Source organism: Porites lutea, chromosome 7 (genome assembly GCF_958299795.1).
Source record: "Porites lutea chromosome 7, jaPorLute2.1, whole genome shotgun sequence".
Lineage (NCBI taxonomy): Eukaryota > Metazoa > Cnidaria > Anthozoa > Scleractinia > Poritidae > Porites > Porites lutea.
Genome location: NC_133207.1, coordinates 2884204 through 2906860, shown reverse-complemented (window position 1 = coordinate 2906860; position 22657 = coordinate 2884204). Strand labels below are relative to the sequence as shown.

Sequence of the window (22657 nt, the reverse complement as noted above, 5' to 3'; positions counted from 1 at the left end):
ATTCGGAGGTTTTGTAATAGCTTAATTTTGGGAGGTTGTGTTATTCACATTTTAATACTAAAGTATTGCGATTATTGTTAAAAAAGGTCTCCTAAAACTTTCGGTCTAAAGACAAAACGTCCCCTATAATTTTCTAACGAAAGCAAGGCTACTTCATGTCCTCAAACTTTCGACCAGACCCATAAGGGTAGCTAACACTTTCGGATGCGACGAAAAAGCCACCTAAAACTTTCGTGACGACCAAAGTTCCCCTAAGGCATCCGAACAGATAAAAAGTTTTTCGGGCAACTCCAAAGTAACCAAACAGGCTTCTAAAGCATAGAGAAAACCATCTGAGACACTTCTGGCGTATTTGGAAACATTTTGGTCGTTGGGTGCCCATGTTTTTTATAGGGTGACAAAAGGTATGCAAAAGAAATATAATAATCAGTAACATGCATAGAGAATACTTCATGGAAAGTGCTGGCGTACGGTATTTACGCACGAGTTGTTGACGTATCAGAAATCGAACGAGTGAGCGCAGCGAACGAGTAAGATTTCTGATACAAAAACAACGAGTGCATAAATACCGTACAAAGTACTTTCCATGTGGTATTGTGTTTATTATATACATACTGAGACATTCATCATTTTGGCGGCCTTTTTATTTTAAATCTTTCAAAAATGCTAAAATTTGCCGCTACACACTTACCGCAAAATGACAACGAAAACGAAGTATCAGCTTTTTAGTAAAAACGTTTGTTAAAAACATAAATTACAGTAAGGATATGAGGTAATCCAAGAACTATAAGTAATCTTAACTGTTTGTTCTCAATGCACAATTGAAAATGAGTGAAATTTAAGTAAAATGTCCGGTTTCAATATAAGCTTAAGCTTAAATGAAAGGCAAAGTAGCTCCGACAAAAAGCACAACAAAAGCTTACGTCTTGTTTTGTTTTTCCCTTTCCGCTGTTGTTTCGCTGGCCCTCTACCGTTTTCTTTATCGACAGTGAAACAAACAAGACTATTCCACTCCATTTCCGAAATGTTTTTCACTTTTTTAGCGAGAAAAACTCTTTGAGTAAAACTTTTCTCGTTGAATGTGTACGAAGCGGCGCTGCAAGCTGCAATAAAAGGCGGGAATTTTGGCGCGAAACTCACACACCTCTGTGGCTTCTGATTGGACGTATCATTTTTCTCACACGTGAAAAAACATCGTTCGCGATTCTGATTGGACGTATCACTTTTTTCACGTGTGAAAACCATCGTTCGCTCCTCTGATTGGCTAGAACTAATTTGCGTACGAAAATTTACGACATAGCTTTTTGGTGAGTATTTCTCAGTATGTATATAATAAAATACCTTCCGATACAATATCTTCTAAACATTTTATTTTTATCACATAATAAGCCAAAGAACATTTTAAAAAATACAGATACAATAACTTTTCAGTGCAAAAAATGGTATTTTATGAACCATCTACGTAAATTGACGCTAATTCTCAGTCCGTCATTTCATTAGTTCTGACTTGTAACCATATTTCAGGATATTTCAGTATTTATAAGTATTAGTGAAAGACTCACTCACTAGCTTTTTAGAGTACTGGCTGTCAAAAGGATTGCAGCTTGGAAAAAGTTTTAACAGCCCCTCACCAAACAGCTAATCAAATCCACATACCACGGCACTTTTAGAAATCTGTTATGAGGGACAAGGTGTGTCTTCTTTTGAACCCATGAGGCATCAAACCCTGACTCCAGTGCCCTGTACCATAGAGCATAGAGTAACCTATTGATGCAGCTTTTATGCAGTCTGTAGTGGGGGGGAGACTCCGCATATGAAAGGGGTGGGGATGCTCGTCGGAAATTTTGAATTAAACCCCTAAAGGAGACCGATCTGGGCGTGGCCCAAGCTTTTTTTGACCCCTAAAAGTAACCATGTTAAAACACAGACAATATACATATTATTATATTTTTTCGCGTGCAACCGTAAACGAGACCTTCACGGCTAAATATGATGGCGTTTTGCCCAGAACACCCTAAGTGAGACCAAAATCCGACATTTCGCCCCTAAGCGAGACGACGAGCAACCCCACCCCTTTCATATGCTGAGCGCCCCCCCCCCCTCCCCGGGCTGTAGTCACAAAAGTCAGTGACTAAATAGAAACGTAACTATCCCGTCAAATTATCATCCCAGGAGTCCATCATTAGTTCTCTTCTACTTGTCTGATGCAGTAACATGGCCTTCAGTTTAGGTGGTGGCAGGACAACATATCTGACTCCTTTATCGTCGGGAACATTATCGTCTCTTGAACCACATGCACAGCTTTTAATGAACAGATCTGTGTCGATCTCCTGCGCTGTGTACATGAACTGTAACATGGCGCCGACTGCTGACATTAATAACCATCCAAGGAACATTGCTAATGCTGGAAAAAGGTTGTGATAATGCTCTTAAAACCCTCACTTTCAAAATGGATCGAGCCAAATGCAACACCTCTCTTTTGTACATGAGGTTTAACTGTACGTGAATAGGTCATTTTCATAAACAACACTTTGTACGCAGCCCCGGGGGGGGGGGCACTTTAGGAATTTCTGGGTGGGGATGTGCCGCTGGGAGTCTGGAACCCTTAACCTTTACCAGAGCTAGTTCAGCTGAATTTTGCTACCCTATACTAGAGTAAACTCCCCAAATCCCCCTATCCTAGAGTAGCTGTGTACCTAGTCTAGATAAAATCTTCAACCAACTGATCAGTTTCCTGAAAAATGATACCCTATTCTAGAGCCAGACGCTCTGATTTATATACCCTATCCTAGAGTAAACTGCTTGAAAACCATACCCTTCACAGCGGCACATACCTATATAGCCCATATATGGCAGTACCCCCCCCCTTCCCCCCGGGTACACAGCCCTCTTTCAAAATGTAGGCTTACGACTCCTCGGAAACGGCCTTAATTTCTAGGCTCAGGGGAGGAGTGGGGGTCATTTCCTAACCAACGGTTGGTAATCGGGCCTAACTCACAATAAAGAGATAGTAAAACAAGGAATATATTATACAGTACACAATAATAATGCATACTGAGAGGAAAACTTGCATGTGTGAATACAAATTACGACTAAGTGTGAAAAGCCTTGGACTTAACTTCTGACCCTGCGAGCTTAACGAACATATTCTTGGGAGTGGTCGGGTCTTGTCTTACCTTGATCAGTAAACTCTTCACGAGCCTCATGAAACTCCAGTTTAACTCTAGAGGGTGTGATGGCTGCCTGACTGAGTGCATCCTTCGTTTTGAACAGAATTTGTTGGATCAAATGGGTAAAAGCAGTCCTGCAATAGTGATCCAGACCTAAGAGAGTCATTAAACCCAATTTTTTAGTGCATCCCAGATAACCAAGGGAAATCCCAAAGAAAAAAAACACCTTAAGAAGGGTCATTGGAGGGCATCTTGAAGGCCAAAATATGCCAGGGAAAGACTGAATCTAAACTCTAATTTCCACTGAGAGGGCTGGTGGCTGGGGCGGGAAGAGGGAGAAGGGGTCAAAGCAATAAGTCTCTCTCTTCAAGAGAGTATGAATTTTTTATGAAGCAACACAATGTCATTACTAACCAAGAAGAAACATCAGTGATCCAGTAAACGAGGTGGCAATAACAACAAACACCTTCTCAAGCCAAACAGCAACCACTCCAAATGCAAGACTAATGCCAGCATATATACCATAAAATGCCAGGTCACTGAAAATAGAATCATACTATTAGAAAGTACAGTGTTAACACGGACAAGTGAGGTGAAAATTATTTTCTTTATTCTGTTATGTTGTTATGTCATATCTGCAAGCCTACCTTGACAAGTGTTTTGATATCGCGAGAGTGACCACTACAACAGAAAGAGCCTGTAGGTGTAGATAACAACAGGAAACTCTGGATTAGTGTTTGTCAGAACAGTAAAATGGCTTGCTATATACACCCACTGCAAAACCGTTGTCATAGAAAAATGAAAAAAGGAAAAAGGCCAAATAGGAATTAATTCGGCTAACTTAGCCACATTCTCATGGTGGATTCATTTGCAGACTTTGCATTTCCCCGATAGAATTTTTAGTTTTATTGTCTTTCACCTTTAAAACAATAGCAAATTCCAACAGGCAAATATGATGTCCATGTGCAGATGCTGCAAATGAATTCATTAGGTTTCTTAGCCTAATTAATTCCTATTTGGCTTTTTCCTTGTTTTCACTTTTCTAAGACGTTATTGCAATCAGGTGTAAATGTTAAAATAAATATCCACATCAGCAGCAAGTGCTCCATGATTTTCACAGTGTAGACTGAGTAATTTTGCTCGTCAGCAGGTGAGGGCAGTTTACCTGTCTGTACCAAGGTATGGTAGATGTCTGATGTCAGACATCTGATTTTAGATGTCTGATTTCAAAGGTCTGATATCAGACGTCTGATGTCTTATGTCACACGTCCTCTGTATGATGTCAGGCATCTGATATCAGACATCTGATGTCTCATGTTAGACATCTGATGTTTCATACAGATGTGAGACATCTGATGTCTCATGTCAGATGTCTGAAGATTCTTGTCTGATGTCAGACGTCTTATGTCAGACGTGTGATGACAGACAACAAACAGAAGTCTAACTAGAAATCAGACAACAAATATCAGACGTCTGACATCAGATGTCTGACATCAGACAACAAACATCAGACATCTGATATGGGACAATTCTGACATCAGAGAACAAACATGTTGTCTGATGTCAGACGCCTGATGTATGATGATGATCTTGAGGCTCTGAGTGATGAATAACACATTTCTTTATTTTACTCGCCCATGTCTTGGAGAGAGCTCAAATTTTAATATATCGAAATCATCTATTTACATGGAGAGAGAGATGTCTGGAAATGACACAATACAGTCAACTCTTGCCTAGCTGACACCTCGCTGTAATGGACACCCCGATAAAACAGAAAGTAGCTAAATCCTCGGCAAAAAAAAATCACAGATGTTTGACTGAAATGAAGTCCTGCTATTAGTGACTCTCGTTAAAGAGGCCGTACTAACTCGGAGGTCTCTACAGTATCCACTATGAAGGGAATTGACTGTATTTGTAGGATATTACTTACCCATCCAATAATGCAGCCCATACAGAAAACACCAATCTTGTAAACATAGCAGGCCAATGCACCAGCAAGAAGTCCACAAATAATACTGATGGAGACTCGTACTGACAAGAGAAAAATATAGGTAAGCATTGCTCCTTCACAAAACATAAACAGTAAAATTACAAGCACAGTCATGTGGATGTGTATGTTACTGGGCAAAATTAAATTCAGGTTAAAATTTTCTGACCTTGTTTGATTCTTAATTTCCATTGTCCCCTTGCACTAATTATTCTTGAATTAGGGCAAGGAGAGAACAGAAAAGGAGAATCAACCTAGGTTAAAAAAATATAACCTGCAAATAATTTGATCTGTAACATTTACCTTCTAAATTGTGGTTTCCATCACAGCAGAATTCTGTGTCTAATACATCAGGACTGAGGAAATAAAACCCAAACCCAGCAAAAGCAAAGGCTGCGACAATAACTATCGGCTATAGAAACAAACAAAATTAAGTAAGTTATAAAAATATTGTACATTCTTACTTCTCAGGCAGCTCACAACACATATATTAGTATTTTTCTGTAAATCAGCAATGTCTTTTAATTTTTGTTTTCACTGACAAACATGGAGATGGCAAATGTTCTTTCCACATGTAAGTCTTACAAAATTATAGTCAAATTTAAAGTGCCTCACTATCTTGTATGTTTATTTGTTTTCACTGTTAGTGTTGCAGTCGTGAGTTTTCACAAAGCCACCACAAAGTCTCTTTTTTTGCAAGGTTAAAAAGGACTCAATTTACTTCTCTCGAATGTCACTGAGTAGACAGTACTCCATATAAAATGACACAACTTAAAGAAAGAAGCCTATTGTGAGTTAATGGAATTTATTTGACAATCATATTTGACTGATAATTAAGTAGTCTGAAAAGAACTCGGCCAGTTTTAAATCGTTAGCTAAAGTTTCCATCTACCCGTGGGGTTGGTACATTAGATATTGTCTGGAACCACACAATAATTTTTAGTTTTGCATGAATCTACTGAATGATGGCTTTACTGAACTCTGCCTTCTAAAGGTCATCTGCAGATCTATGAGACTCTCTTAGGACTGGGAGGTACGTATGTCCCTAGTCTGAATTTCCACGTCCTTGTTTGTATTTAACCCATCTTTATGTCAGTTGTCACCATTTCATCTAGTCTATGCTGCTGTTTCAAGGCCATGTCGTTTGTTTGAATTTTACCCTAATTAACAGGGCTTCATGTATGATCTAACCTACAATTTAATAATTAAATTCATTTCTACCTTAATGAGTCGATACCCTAGAATCCATACAACAAGGCCAAGCACTGACAAGACTAATACACCTACTGGGTGACTGTACCTACAGCAAACAAGAATAATTATTATAGTAATTTAAAAGATCAGAAAACAGCTTTTATTTGAGTCAACACAGACTGCTCTTCTGCGAAAACAGTTTCTTCCCAGATCAAAAAATTTAAACTAAAATTTGTATAAATGAGGTTGTTTATCAGAAGTTTGTCTTCAAACCAACCTATAAATGAATCAAGAGATGAAAGGAATACACAGTGGCCTTTAACTTCCTGTCAGATTCATCCATATTTTGTGGCTGAATTTTTGGCTTATTGTAATATGGTTTAACCCACAGAAAAATTATAAAAGATTGATTCTAATACTGGTGCAATCAATTCCTCATAAATAAAAAATTGTATCTAAATTTGGTGTAGAATGAAGACAATAAGCTGAGTATTTTCAGTGAAAACAAGAAATAAATTTACTACAGTATGCCTGCAATACTCTTGAAACATGTTTTTCGTACAGTTGAAACTCCACTAACAGTCACATCTCTACAATGGCCTTTTTTGGGCAGACAAGTCATACACTTACTCTTGCTTAAACCTCTCAACAATGGCCACCTCTCTACAACGATCACTTTCTTCTGTCCCCATGGTGGCCATTATGGACAGGTTCAATATATATATAGGTACTTTTGGCAGGGTATTTACCTTCCATTTTCTAAATGTAGGCTTACATGTACACTGTTCGATTGTTGAAAGCTTGCCCTTTTCATTTGTTTCTGCCTTTTAAAAACTGCTCCTCTAATAAGATGAGTCAACTTACAAAAGAAAACAAAACCGTGAAGATAACAAATTATAGAGATTTACCTAAGCAACGTTTATTGGTACAAGTAAGCGATGCAGAAGAAAAAGAACTAAGAACACACAATAGCGAGGCGGAATTAAAGTAATTAAAATAGCTTTCTCATAAGATGGAGACTGGAAAATTGCTTTAAGCCTTTTTAAGGATCAGTGATGTTTATATTTGTTTCCAGTCACACAAAGTTGCCATTTGATAAGTACGTTAAACAGATGACTAATACTCTACATTAGAAGTGGAAAGTTTAGTACAAAACCAAACGGTAAACGACAAGTCAGATGAATGAAATTTGACAAAAATGGCTACTATAGATAATCAAAAATTCAATAAATAGATGAAATAACTTACCCGATATAGGGCTTACTTGATGAAAGCCATCGATGAAAAACTCCATGGTCGGTGTTGTTCATCAGCTGGGTATTCATGTTGTGTTCTCATAATTTGTGGGAACAGGAAATTTCGGCCAGAGTTTGCGATGAATATGCACAGAACCATTTGCATATAAAAATAGCTTTAAACAGCGATTGTATTCCAATGTAAGTGTCAACATCTTGAGAGATTTAGTACAGAAACACTCAAAAAAATTCTTTCGAAGGTTTGTAAGTTTCCAAGGCAAAAGACAAGTTTTTCAGTACGTTATGTAATCCACATTATACTGTCCCAAGTAAGAGTTCTGTCACTGAGTTCCTCATGTAAGAAACGCTATACGTCTCAAACTTATAGCTGTGGTTTCACACGGGTTTACAAGGATATTCGTTAGTTATGCACCTGCATAAAAGATGTGCCAGGATTGCGTGAAAGAAAGACATCCTCAGAGGGTAAATAGTCCGAAAAACAATTTACCGTAGGTTTGCTTATTAAAAATTGCTTAACATGTTTTATATAAAAAAGATCCTACGTGCTGCCATCAAAAATCTTATTAATTATAAGCTTAACATATTTAGGATTTAAGCTCACTGAATCTTTAATATTTATCTTTAAAAATGTAAGACTTATTTCTCTTCATTGAATGTTTTCAGCAGGGACTGGAGATTTCGGACTGATGATACAAATCAATACTTATTCAATAGACCTCTATAGCTTGTATGCTTTGTTTTCCCAATGAAGCGGTCCCGAATAAACGAAATTGACCCTTTGTCTTTTCATATATTTAATATGCATATGTATACACATGAATAAGATGAAATTTGAAACAGTTCTCTAGGTGTTATCAAATAACCCGTATTGGGAAAATAAAGAGGTCTATTCCAAGGGTGCCCTGATTCTAGTCCCCAGAGACTGTCAATTTTCTTTTGGTCTCGTGGTCTTATTGCTGAGTGGTTCTAAGAATAAATGGAGGGTGCACATCACCTCCAGCCAGTCAGAATTTATATTGGGTGTTATTCTTGTTCATTCAAAATATGTTGCTGTTTCTGATCGGCTTCAATTCCGCAGCTAATCCCTCATAACCAGCTAGTGCTTACCATATTTCAGCAATTTATTATTATATACCTTGGTATATTGCCTTTTAGTAAAATCCAACTAGTGGTCTACTATCAAAGCTGCGTTCTGATTGGTTGAGCTACTATTAGGCTATATGTTATAGCCCACTAGTAGCGAAAAGCACCGGCTTTGATAAACCAAAACAATGGCAGCTGAATCTCGTTTTGCTTAGAGCTAAAGTTGTTTTGTCTCGATATTTTTGACCAACTAGTTGGATTTTACTAAAACAATATTCCTCTTGCCCTCATGGCCTCCGAGTCAATAGCCCATTCAGCCTTCAGCCTCATGGGCTATTGACTCAGAGCCAATTCGGCCTTGAGGAATAGATTGTTAAAATGGTGATCGCTGTGTACCGGCCAACTTTTTTAAATTCATAGTGTGACTTTTTCGTAGGGGTCTGATATCCAAAGATGACTGAAGACATTCTGAAAACTTGCAAAATGTTCTGAACAGTTCCGTCTAACATGAATACAAGAACACATAGTCCTGAACACAACTCTCCAATGGCTTTCCCTACTAAACTAAGAGAATTCGGAGAAAGTCAGTCATGCTCATGTAGACTTTTCTTTTCTCTCGTTGGTCAGTTAATGTTGTAATGCCTCAAACATGTCTACCAAAAATGAGAAATTGGAACACAGGTGTGAGTAGACGTGGGATCGAAGTTTTGGATCAAGTGTCACACCTCAGGCATGACACTTGGCAGGTAAATCACTGCTTTCTCTTGATCTGGTTAACTACCTAGTGTTCAGACCAGTACATGTCTGTATATTTTAGGGCACCATCTGTTTGGAGAGTGGTTCATATCTGATGAACTTTGCGTCCTGTATAGCTTGTGGTAGAAAAGAACCTCTCAAGATTACAGACAAGTCAACTGAGGAGGATGAAGATGGCGAGGAACTCATAACTTACAAGCGTATGTTTGTATTTCACTTAGATACGACATACAGCTTGTATACAAAATATTAAATCACAACAGTGCTGTCAACTCTCCTGGATAATCCAGGAGACTCCTGATTTTGAGCCGTTTCTCGTGGTCTCCAGATTAGAGTCTGAAATCTCCCAGATAATTCCCGAAGTTTGCTATTTCTTGTAGATTTGACTTTCTGTCAATGAAATTTCAAATATTTTGCATTGTTTGAGCTTTAAACTTTTAACACAGTCTGAATGTTTCCTCATAAACCCCGGTATATCATTGTAATATAAGCAATAATGTGCTCAGTGGAAAGTAAACCAATCAGGTCCAAATGTTGCAATTCCAACATCTTTTTTGCATGTTTTTGTGCACAAATGACTTCATGTTTGGTGCATTCAGATGTCATCTATTATCCCTTCCCTGTCAATTCTCAATATTTGAAGATGTGGGGGGTTTTTATTGATCCTGACAGAAAGAAAGGACCGAGTGAACAAAATGATGAAAAAATGTGTATATCTATTTTAAAAAACCCTTGTAGATTTTGATTCTATGTGTATTTTGAATTTTATTTTCATAATAACTGTTGGAGCTTTACAATTTTTTTGCAGATGTCTGTCCAAGCTGTGATCACATTGTTGCTTCTCATGAATACACATTCAGAGTTGAGGGACAATACCAGGTATTTCCAGAATTAAATAATATTATTAGTATTCCAAGTCATTGAAAGTCATCTTACTTATCCCAGTTATCCAAGCAGGAGCAAATTATATCCCACAGTCATCCAAGTCATTTCATTCTTCCCATTCATCCCTGTCATACCAGTCATCCCAGTCTTCCTAGTCAACCTAGTAGTCATCTCAGTCAACCCAGTCATCCCAGTCATCTTAGCTGTCCTAGTCAGCCTACTCATCATAGTCATCTCAGTCATCCAAGTCAACCCAGTCATCCCAAACCTTCTACTCATCCCTGTCATCCTGATCACCCCACCTCTAAGTCATCCTAGTCATCCCAGACATTCCGGTCATCCCAGTCATCCTCGATCATCCTCAGTCATCCTAGTCGTCTTAGCCATGCCAGTCATCCTCAGTCATCCCACTCATCCTAGCCATGCCAGTCATCTCAGTCATACCAGTCATCCTCAGTCATCCTAGTCATCCCTGTCACCCCAGCCATCCCTACCATCTCAGTCATCCTCAGTCATCCTAGCCATGCCAGTCACCCCAGTAATACCATTCATTCTCAGTCATCCCAGTCATCCTCAGTCATCCTAGTCATCCCTGTCACCCCAGCCATCCCTGTCATCTCAGTCATCCTCAGTCATTCCCAGTCATCCTAGTCATCCCAATCCAGTAAACCCAGTCATCCCTGTCATGATAGTCATGCTAGTCATCCAGTCATCCTTACTTATCAAAGTTATCCTAACCAGTCATATCTAAGTCATTCCCCAGTAATCCTGGTCATCCCAGTCATCTTAGTCCTCCCAGTCATCCAAGTTATATCTCGGTCACCTTAGTCATCCTCGTCATCTAGTTATCTTAGTCATTCCAGTCATTCTAGTCATCCCAGTCATCCTTGTCATGCCAGTCACCCCAGTCATCATATTCAGGCCACTCATCCTCAGTCATCTTCATCCTCATCCTCATCCTGGGTAGTTATTCTAAGTCATCCCATTCATCACAGTCATTCCCAGTCATCCTTGTCATCCTCACCTTGCCAGTTAGCTTAGTCACCTCAGTGAAGCCAGTCATCTTAGTCGCCCTACTCTATATCATCATCACCATTTTCTAATGGTAGTGACAGAACTTTATGCAGGAGGAGCAGTTACAATGACTACAAACCTTGGAGAATTTATTGCTGAATTTTACAGTACAAAAAAGAAACTTTATTAAAATACAAGATGCCTCACTGGATCTTAATCAGGATACTTACATTAACATATAAGCTGTATATTGATGTCTTACCTAATGTGTTAATGTTAAAAGTACGGAGACCTTCTATCTACAAGGTCTTAGTTGTTCAAAGTAAATTATTGCTATCTGCTGGAAAATAATTTATTTGATGGATAGGGCAATAAATAATATTTGTTTGAACAACTGGCACCAGTCTGTTAATGGTCCATTTCCATCATTTTTTGAAGAGGGGAATGCGTTTCGCTTTGATCTTTTTTTTCTTAATTTGCGTAAGTCATGGTCCTCAATGACGGGAGTGGGGTAGATATTTTTTAATGGAAATTTCCTCCTAATTAGTAATGTTTTCTTTATTTTACAGGAGTACATGATGACTTGCCTTCTATGTGGTACAGCAGCAGATTCTGTTAGTATTTTACCTGAAGACTCTAACAGGACAAACCATCTATTTTAACTTTTTGTACACACCACTAACAGGACCCTGCTCAAAACATATCTTTTAACATAAATGAAGCACCATCATATTTTTGTTAGAGGCCTTCTCTAATTATTTCTGACTAGAGCTGTAACTTAAGTGTTGTTTTCCACTGGCTGAGGAACCAAAGAAACAGAAAACTTTTTTCCGCCACACAACTGGGAGTTTGGGTTCGGGTGTGCGGGGGATCTTCAGGTCACATGGTGTTTCAGAGTTCAGTTGTTTTTGTCACCTTCTGCCATTGCCTGACCTGCCCCGCCCACCCATCTTCCATGTGTTTTATGGGTTTTTGTAGGATTTCAAGTAGTGCCTTAGTTCAGGTTATTCTTGTATGTTAATCTTGTATCTAGGCTCAGTTTCAGCCATTTTAGCTCTCTTTTTGGGCTGTAACACTAATGATTTGTCGTGCTGATGTACTAAAGGTCAGGGCTGCACAGTCGGCTTGACATGGCTCCCAGTTGTGTGTGAGAATTAGCAATTTTCGTCTGTTATTTGCTGCCAAAAATTAATTTTGTCCATAGAATTTACATTCAAGAACAGTCATTGTTATCAAGAGGAGCAATAAAACTGTACATAATGTTATACTAATAATTCATTGTCAGTCTCATTGTTCAACAATACTAATAACAGGCTTTATGATACACTCAGGGAATTAATAATATTTGCAGTCAGTTTGCTGTTAATTTGAATGGAATTTTGAGACTATTGAGAAGTTTACAGTCACCATATTATGTAATGTTGTTGTTAGTAAATGCTAGCCTGAGTATCAAGCCTTCCTAAGGGGCTGGGGGAGAGGAGATTTTGCTCTCTCTCTTTTTCGCTTCAATCTTTCCCCTTTTCCCCCAGAAATGCCTGATACTCAGGCTAAGTTAACACTAATTGTCATGAAAATTATGTTTACACATGAGTTTCTTATTACAAATAGTCTTTTTAAACCTTAAATTTGTTGAAATACCACATAAATGCAAACATCAATCCGGCTGGTTTATGCTTGGAGGCATCAAACAGAAATTCGCGGCTTTTGTCTAGAGGTAAATAAAACACATCTATCATTTCCCCTTCCTGAGTATTTCCACCTCCTTTGGTCACACACATATCATCTGTCACTTCAGCAAAGAACAGAGTCTGCAATGCACCAGTGCTTCCTACACCCCCACGGAATGAAGCAACTTCTTGCAAGTTCTCTTCAGGGACATCATAGCCACATTCCTCAAGAATTTCTAGCTTCATTAGGCTTGGTAAGCTCATATTTTTATCAATGATTCCAGCACATAATTCATAAGTTACTCCTTCTGTGAATGGGGCGGTAATAGGGACCGATGCATCTTCAGTTGTCATGGAAATGGCACTACCATCATTCAGTGTTTTCTTGTGGAGACATCTGTTGACATGCATGTAAACAGCTAGGAGGGAAATCAAAATTACCCGTAAGGTTTCCATTTACATAAATTTCAAGCCATTATCAATGTATTTTTTTTATGTAAACAGGTGGTCCAACAAGTCAGGGGCACCCAACGTCAATTTCCAGAAAATTACCTGTTTGGAAGATGGTTTGAGATCTAGAATTTTCAGACCATATGTTGTAAAATTTCTTGCTTGCCTGCTTCTCCTAGGATTTTCAAACATCTAAAAATTGGTATAATTCCCCATTTTTAACAGATTTTTATCCTAAAAAGGTCACCTAGCTTTTTCGTGAGCCTTTTTTCTGGCTGAAATTTTCGAAAAGGTAAGTTTTGATCCCCAAAATTTCCGGATCATTAGACTTTCAGCTAGGAAATCTGAACAGATGAAAAAATTTTTAGGGCATAAAAATAAGCCCATAACTACCGTTTAAATCCTAAAATACGTTTAACAATGCTATGTTTAAGTGGTTTTGAACTATATTCTCATTGGGTGCCCCTGACAAGTCAGTGAACTAGTGAATGTTAGCAATAGTAATGAGATTGTTCTATGGGAACATGATAATAAAATGATTACACCACCATTCATCATTTTCAAATTGCCCATAATACATTACCTTCCAAAATTTTGCAAAACTATGTGCATTTTGGTTTTGCATTTTCTCTTGGCATGACTGTAATTGGTTACACAAAATTTGGGGGACTAATCAAGGTGTATTGTGGGCATCTTACATTTTTTTATTTATTATTTACTTGGCAACTTGTAAATTACTGTGCTTTTTAATAACACACGAACTCTGAAATTCAATAGCCAGCTTACAATTGTGTTTTTTCTGCTGTTAATCATATTACTATCCCAAGCAATGGACCCTGAAACACAGAAACACAAAATTGATCAAAATCCACCAGTCCCAAATCAAAAACCATAAAAAGCTAAACTTGTTGAAGAAAAAGTTCTGTTTCCTGAGAGGTCGGCTAAGATGATTGACAGCAGCAAAGAACAAAAACATTGGTTGGGTTCTGAAGGTCACAGTTTGTGAGTTATTGAAAGGTGCAGTAATCTAACCCAGCTGTCACATTGTCAACTTACCTGGTCTAAATTGCTTCACCAGTATAAAAGCTTGCCTTGTTGTGTTGAATAGCAGTGCACACACGCTGTAAGAAGGAAACACACAGTCATCAGGTTTTTTACACCATGAATTTTTCTTGCAAACATTGTCTAGGAACTGCTAAACCTTTATAATCACTATTAACAGAATGAGATCTTAACGTGTAAAAGTTGTGTTTTCTTTTCAACAGGGGTAACAATGGCACAACATTGTCCCCAGGGTCTAGCAGTGTCACCACTATCTCAGAAAACAGAAGACCCTGGAGACAAGGTTCACTATGGCATATATAATACACTGTTGATCTGTGATGCTGTGTTTTATTGGTATGATATTATTATTGATAGTACTGCATGATAATGAGTAGTTGTTTCAACGCACTTGAAATTTATATGATTGCACCTATGTAACATGTACAAAACGTATAGTAAACTAAAGATACATCTTTGATAACATTACCAGTATTCTAACATGAATCTCATTTCATTTTATTATTGCAGGATATCATGTAATCACTTGGAATCTCTGGGTATAATATTATTCCAAGCACTACAAGACTAGTAATAGTGTACATGGTAATGAAGATTTTGACTGGGTGACTCATAAGTTAAACTTTTCCATCATTTGCCAGTTTACATGTTATTAAACTTTCACATACCTATCATGAACTTTTAGATAGTCCCATTTTCTTTCCCGACCATTCTAATAGTTAACAAAATAAAATAATTCAGTGAAATTGTCCAGATTTTCTAGACATTGTCCTTATTTTGACCTTAAGTCATTGAGAGAGTGTAGAAAGGAGTAAGAAAGAAGACCCAGTTTGGCGGTATAGTATTTTTAAGTATATGTTGTAGTTGATTTTCATCTCAGGTAAATTTCATTTTTCTTTTGTTTCAACACCTTCAGCATACATTAACATATCCGAAAACAAAAGAAAAAGAAAAATTACCTGGTGAGATAAAAAATTAAGTACAACTTATTATTCATTCAAAATATTTCCCCAATTCTGATTGGCTAAAAGCACACGTTTAATTCACCATAACCAGTTACTGATGACCAAATTTGGAAACATTTTGTGTTTAGCGAGGAAATGACATCAAAAATGCAGCGTACTTGCAGGTTGATGCACCGTTAAACAAGAAGACCTGGGGACCAGGTTGAGTTGTTTTGGTTGTGAACTTGAAAAATGGCGAACATTTCACTCGTTTCAAGAGTAAGACCTAGGCCAAAAAATAACTAAAAACATGGCAAGAACAGCAAGAAGACAACTCAAAGGGCAACATATGCTATTTGGAGAATATTTGCGGAGCTGAACAACCCTAAACGTGCACTATCGTAGATGAACTTAACATAGATGGATCGCTGGAGGTAAGCATGTGTTAGCCATGTTTGTAAACTAGGAATTATTTTGAATGAATAATAAAACAATTATTGAATTCAGCTTTCATGTCATATGAAGAATTATGGAGATCTCGAAGGGTGTTATCTGGCTCAGCCTATGGCCTAGACGGATAACAACCTCCTTGGTCTCCATAATTCTTTTTAAGATACTCAGCCTCATTCATTAATTGTTAAATATATATTCTTAAAATGTTTACATTTTTGGCCCTTAGTTGTCAGTGCTCTAGCCAGTTATATGAAGCTTGCCTCAACTCTCCAAGGGTTCTAGTAATTTCAGAATAATGCATATAATATGAACAGTTTAAGAGGTAAACTTATATTATGTGATTATTCATCAAAAGACATACTCATCATGTTCTTTGATATAGTCCCATTCTCTGGAAAGACCATTCTTTGTCAAAAATAGAAAGAAAGTCTTAATTAATGTTAAAACTGTCCTACAGATGTGTTTATAAGTTGGAATCGTAAAAACAACACTACTGGTAAGTAATACTATGTAAGGTCTTCTCTACCCCTGACAGGATTTTTGTAAGAAATTGGGATTGGTAATATATTAAACTTTGAACAGTGAAAGTCACAACCTTAACTTTAAAGTATTTTGCTAAGCTTTGCCAAATTTCTATAGCTTGACTTCAGGGTCAAGGCATCACATGGCTTCTGTACTTTGTACGCGAATAATTTTGTGCTACAGTAAAGGGTCTGAGCCAGAATGTAGGCTTCAGAAACAATTGCCTGAGAAGGGAAGGGAAGGAGTACTCAATAAACATTTTGCCAGGGTGGTGTGATATGGGTGTGTTGTCCTACACCCTAAAAATGACAAACACTTCTACATCCCATCCACCCACACTTACAACCCATTACTCTACAAAAAGTTTGCTACTCTTCTGTATAATCTGTTCCATAAAAAAACCTTAGACAATAATTTTTTTGTGAAGCAACTTCAGAATACTCTGTCACCTTATGAAATGCTTCAGGGCCATTTACTTAATAGCCACCTCCCCAACCCTGTCCCCAACCCCACCCCACTTCCCCCCAAGAAAAAAGGTCAAAAGTACTGACACAGTCCCCCCAAGAAAAAAGGTCAAAAGTACTGGCACAGCCCCCCCCCCCCCCCCCCCCATCAGAAAAAAAACTTAAGAAGACCCTCTCAGAAAATGTCATCCATTGTGGGAGGGGGATATAAATAGAATAGCCCCAATCTCGTACCAAAGCCAGAGGACTCTTGGTACAAGATTGGAATGGCCCTCAACAGGGGCCCTCAAAGAGCGAAGCGTTACCCCCATAACACAGTTGGACAGTATTGTTAATTAGCGAGGTGCAAATAATTGGCCGGGTATTCCGAAGTTTATCCAGTGTGTTTATTATTTTCGAAAGGCATTTTGAAATCTTTATTTGACAGTACTGACCTGATTGAAGACAACTCTGGAAGGCTGAATGAAGCGTGAGTTCACACAAGGCTCAACTCTCATTCCAGTGATTTCTAGTCTATCCATTTTCATCAAACACGAGAAAAAACCAAAGCTAGAGCTAAAGTTAATCAGTAGCACCTTAGAACGCAGGATTTTAGTCGGTCTTGCCGCAATTAATCTGCGCATCTGAGTGGTGGAGAACCCCAGGTACTCAAACAATTAGCTCAGCGTAGTCAGCGGTAATCAATTAGTCAATATGATCGTCATGTATCATTCACAGAGTTTGGTTTTCATAGAAGAAAAAATTGGAGAAGAAGTTATCCACCCAGAGAGTAATTCAAAAGATGACATTTGTGGGAGTTGTTAGCACAAGGGAGTTAGGAGACTTCGGAGCCGAGAGTTGTGTTCTAAAAGTTGTGACAGTTGTCAGCATCAAACGCACCCGAGATTTTGCCCCAACCCCTTACCCTTTTATATACCACTTTTGACAAAAGGGACCCCTTTCGTATACCTTTGACCCGGGGGGGGAACACTTGGGTATTTCTTGGGTGGGTATGTGCCGCCCGGGACTCCAAATTGGCACCCCGTTCTAAAAAAAATTTCCCCTAAAATTGATACCCCGTTCTAGAAATGGGCCAATTTTTTATACTCCGTTCTAGGGTGCAACAAGAGTATAACAGTTTGCTTGTTAACGCATTGAACCGTATTTTTGAAAGCAATCTGTTCTTGAATAATTTCAAATGGCTGCTTACAAAACTGGAGTTTTCGTACGTTCGAAATATTATACCCCGTTCTAGAAAACGCGTCTGAAATGGATACCCCGTTCTAAACCAGGAGCTTCAAAATTACGACCCCGTTGGGCGGCACATACCCGCATAGGTAATGTATGGGAGTACCCCCCCCCCGGGACCTTTGACCTCTTTGTGTGGTCCTCCTCGAGTCTCGATTTTTTTCGAGGCTTGTGGTGTATTTTTGGAAATCGAGTCCATTTTATTTAGTACGAACATTAACCACAAAGGACTGCAAAGGACCGCAGACAAATATGCCGCAGAAGGTAGGATCTATTAAGACCTGATCAGTAAAAATAACAAGTAGACATTAAATTCTAGCTGCATGCAGAATACTGAAAATTACCTGAAGACTAACTTTGCAAGACATCAACACGACACCGAAAGAACTCAAAACAGAGCGGGATTGTAGCCAAAGACAGCTGTTTTGCTATTATTCTAGATCAGTATGGCGTAACAATCAGGAAATGATTTAAGCCCTGACCTAGTTTTAGCGGACTGATGACTAACGCGTATATCTTAATGTAGCAGACCACTGAACGGTCATTTTATGATGGGATGACCGGCGTACAAGCGGAGAGGTTAACCAAGGCGCACAACGAAAAAAAAACATAATACGCAAGGCAACTACATATCTAAAGGTAACCAGGGCAGCCTAAGCAGTAGTGATCAACTTCATTTACTCTAAAAGACTCTTTATATATACCCGATTCCCAGCTTCCAAAGCATTGACATCTCCCTCCCCTTATCTAATACTTACTCACGCGCTTCTCACTCAGGGCAAAACGTTGGCTTAGGGGAGGGGTAGGTGGGCAGTTTCCCAGAAACGTATCCGAGATTTCTCTTTCAAGATCGGGCTTCGTCGTTATCTTTTTCCATCTTCGTCTCCATATTTGCACTGTGGCTCAAATTGTTCGGCCTTGTGTAACCTGATTGCCGCATGGGTAGAGAAGGAGGGGAAAATATTAAAGGGAGGGGGATTTCCCTTTTGCTTTTTCCCCCTCCCCTACCATCGCCTTTTTGCGCCTTAGACACAGCCTAGACCACCACAGGTGGCGCGAGATTTTTTCTCAAAATAAGAACAAAATTCTCGAAAGTGATAGGCTCCAGTTTCTTAAACACTAGTTTTTGAAAAATAGTGCAAAAAGTGGACAGTTGCACTTATGTAATCTCGTTGTCTGGTTTCGGCCACACCACTGATACCAAAATACTTGGCCCGCCCTTTCAAATAGGAGAGTCGTTTGGTCCCTTCCATCAGGCAAAAAAAGGAACTCCAAGGTTATAATTAGGTGCTGGATCTCGTCTAGACTGTTAAAAAAACTTACAAGGACTGGTGAATCACTTCATAAACGACAGCACCATTATTTCTAGCCCAGTCCCACACTTCTTTCAGGGTCTGGACTGATAAGTGGATCTTTCTCTTACTGAGGGCCTAATTGGGTTCCCCGCTCTAACTTTCGCTCAATAATTCGATTGGAACCGCTTGCTACACAGGCTACGGTCCCTTTCGGTAAACACGAAAACAGTTCACTTTTGAAAAATTTTGTTAGCACAAGCTAAAAGAGTTAACCTAAGAATTTTGAATTTCAGCCGTATACATGTCTCAAAAGTAGCAATTGCAACGGCCGCCGAAAGTTCAAAGCATTTGTATGAGAAAAAAAATTTTCGTCACCCAATAGGCCACTTGCACTAAGAGGTAACGTGACCAATGCTTCCTTTAAACAATGAGTTGGAATCTTACTGATTGTTGCCACTTGCACTAAGAGGTCACGTGACCAATGCTGCCTTTAAACAATGAGTTGGAATCTTACTGGTGCCAAAAATTGTTAGAGCACACAAACATGATCTTAAACCCGAAATTTGAGAGGAAACGCACTTAAGGGAGATATTTTATGGCACTTTGATTTTTCAGCAAAGTAGTATGATTTGTATTGGCCGCCATGTTGGAGGGCATGCTTTTGCCCTCCAACATGGCGGCCAAAACTACGTCTTGCTTATATCTTGTTCAACGTTTCATAGTTACGCTCAGATGTGCTGTAAACGTTATCACATCATCTTTTCAACATTTTCCTTGAAGTTTAAGTGCAAAACTTGTGTTCAGAGAGAGGTAATTCATAATTTTAAAAATCACATTTTGGTCACGTGACCATTTACGAACTTATTCATTTTGAGAAAATGGTGCGGGTTTGGAAAACCAAATGACTATTATTTTGTTTACGATATGACCCACTAATCGTTTTTCGAAGGCAAAATCATGTAACTTTCATTTTCATAAAAACGATGTCACATGCCTCTTAGTGCAAATGGCCTATTCTTTTAACCCCGCTCCACTGGTTCAAACAAATCAAGAGGACTGTATCTTTCGATGTAACAACGCGATTTAATGCGATCCAACAATCTACTGCGATGTATAATTCCCACATATTCAACGGTCGTAACACAACGATCAACTATCAACGTAACTAAACGATAAAATGTCAACTTAAACATTCTAAGTATACAGTGGTTTTTCTTCTATCATTGCGTAAGGTAGTATTTTTACATTAATCACATGTACAGTAAAAGTTCTCATTGTAATGTATCTAAATTAAGTGACTATTACAAAATCGCACGTTCTTTCACCTTATTTAGCCTACGAAAATGCATGCAGTTACATCATTTTATATCGTAAATATACTCGGACTTTGTCTACATTATTGTGAAATCTAATGTCACGAAATCTTTGCGCTACAAATAATATTTAACCACAAAATAATAAAGTTAAGCATCACCTATTTCTTTCCCGACACTGATGCCAAAAATTGACAGAGCACATAAAAATTATCTTACACCCGAAATTTGGAAGGAAATGCATTTAAGGGAGATATTTTATGGCACTTTGATTTTTCAACAAAGTAGTATGATTTGTATTGGCCGCCATGTTGGAGAGCATACTCTTGCCCTCCAACATGGCGGCCAAAACCACTTTTTACTTAGTGTTAAATGTTTGATAGTTACGCTCAGATGTGCTGTAAACGTTACCACATCATCTTTTCAACATTTTCCCTGAAGTTTAAGTGCAAAATTTGTGTTCAGAAAGAGGTAATTCATAAAAATCACATTTTGGTCACGTGACCATTTACCTGGTGCGGGTTTGAAAAACCAAATCACTATTATTTTGTTTAAGACATGACCCTCCCACATGACCTCTTAGTGCAAATGGCCTATCACGCTTGCATGGTTTTCCATACAAATCCTTGTAAATTTCGAAATTTTCAAAACTGTCATGAAATACTACGGGGCTCAAATCTCCTTTTAATTCATAACAGGCAATTTGAGCATGCGTAAGGAAAAGATTTAACGACATTTTGTATTAAAAATTTTAGAATTTACAAGGATTTGTATGGAAAACCATTTAAACGTGACTGGGTGACAAGAGTTGTTTTTCCCATACAAATCCCTCTAATTTTCGGCGGTCGTTGCAATCGCTAAACATTTATATAGCTGAACCGAAAGTTGATCTTGTGATCAACTCGTGCAAAGGGCCGATCTTTGGGGCGGTCCTTGTTTCCTTTTTCTACCCGAAAAACAGAAGAAACAAACAAACAAACAAAAAACTGATAAAGATCCCCTGATCACAGGTTAGCCTAGCCGGCCCCACTGTAAACTTTCATTATGGGCATATCAACAATTTTTCTTTTCAGTATGCTTTCAACGTTCTCTTTTTCCTTATTTAAATTTTCACGTGTTATTGTAATATCATACAAAAGTGAACGTTGAAAGCATACTGAAAACAAAAACCGTCTAAGTAGAGATATTTCCCTCACTGCTTCATGCAACTGTTTTTGTTTTGATATACTTTTAACGTTCACTTTTTCCTTATTTAATTTTTCACGTGTTATTGTAGTATCATTTTGCACGCTATAAAATGTTTTAAAAAACATTTTAGCTTAACCTTATCATTCTATGTAAGATCCTGAAGAAGGAAGGCCGTGCCTTCTGAAATATTGGTAACAAAAAATATATATTCCCGACTGTAACTGAAATCAGCCTTGCTTCCCCGCTTGCTTCTTTTGTTCGACATTTCAACTTAAAGCGGATTAGATCCTTTCTTGGAATCCGGTCTGTCTTTTTTGTAACGTTGGTCCTTGCTTCCAAAATTGAATTATGACAGAGGCATCATATGCCTCTGATTATGAGCCTAGCCTTTCCCGCCTTTGTCTCAAAAAACGCTTATGCGCTTTTCCTCACCTTAATAGTGATTTGGGCGGGGTTGACCTGGTCCGTTCTTCCTTGACTTTCGGCAAAAGGAAGTTACGTAAGAATCAGTGATATATATTTTTTTTCTCTATGCTGCTTGTTAGATCAAGGTTCATGAAAACAAGTAGCAACGGGACTTAGTATTTAAACAAATAGTGAGGACTTCCGCATGCTCTTGTTCGTTTGTTTGTTTTTTCATCGGTCGCATGATGCGTTTTGTTGTGTCTTGTTTTGCTTGCATTTCCCAAGTTCTTGTGCCCAATGCCCAAGTCCATGAGGAACCGGG

The 22657-nt window shown here is 38.4% G+C and overlaps 3 protein-coding genes across 5 annotated transcripts; 1 reads left to right on the top strand and 2 right to left on the bottom strand.

Annotated features, from left to right (window-relative positions):
* Positions 1-2074: 2074 nt before the first annotated feature.
* Positions 2075-7869, bottom strand: LOC140942939 (uncharacterized). Of its 2 annotated transcripts, none has more exons than XM_073391959.1 (8): positions 7600-7869; positions 6379-6457; positions 5461-5569; positions 5101-5201; positions 3818-3867; positions 3585-3709; positions 3177-3323; positions 2075-2404 (listed from the first exon to the last, which is right to left on the bottom strand). In XM_073391959.1, the coding sequence occupies exons 1-8, from the start codon at positions 7674-7676 to the stop codon at positions 2148-2150; spliced, it is 945 nt and encodes a 314-aa protein (XP_073248060.1). In that variant the 5' UTR covers positions 7677-7869; the 3' UTR covers positions 2075-2147. The 2 variants fall into 2 exon arrangements, with proteins under 2 accessions (XP_073248060.1, XP_073248061.1); XM_073391960.1 differs by lacking the exon at positions 7600-7869 and adding an exon at positions 7101-7376.
* Positions 7870-7935: 66 nt separating this feature from the next.
* Positions 7936-12617, top strand: LOC140943634 (protein Churchill-like). Its single transcript, XM_073392756.1, has 4 exons — positions 7936-8069; positions 9508-9646; positions 10255-10325; positions 11915-12617. Exons 1-4 carry the CDS (start codon positions 8031-8033, stop codon positions 12005-12007), a joined length of 342 nt encoding a protein of 113 aa, XP_073248857.1. The 5' UTR covers positions 7936-8030; the 3' UTR covers positions 12008-12617.
* LOC140943633 (uridine diphosphate glucose pyrophosphatase NUDT14-like) lies at positions 11506-17562 on the bottom strand. 2 transcript variants are annotated; one of them, XM_073392755.1, is made up of 4 exons: positions 17342-17562; positions 16283-16326; positions 14519-14583; positions 11506-13431 (listed from the first exon to the last, which is right to left on the bottom strand). In XM_073392755.1, exons 1-4 carry the CDS (start codon positions 17528-17530, stop codon positions 12959-12961), a joined length of 771 nt encoding a protein of 256 aa, XP_073248856.1. In that variant the 5' UTR covers positions 17531-17562; the 3' UTR covers positions 11506-12958. The 2 variants fall into 2 exon arrangements, with proteins under 2 accessions (XP_073248856.1, XP_073248854.1); XM_073392753.1 differs by lacking the exon at positions 16283-16326 and adding an exon at positions 15193-15236.
* Positions 17563-22657: the final 5095 nt, after the last annotated feature.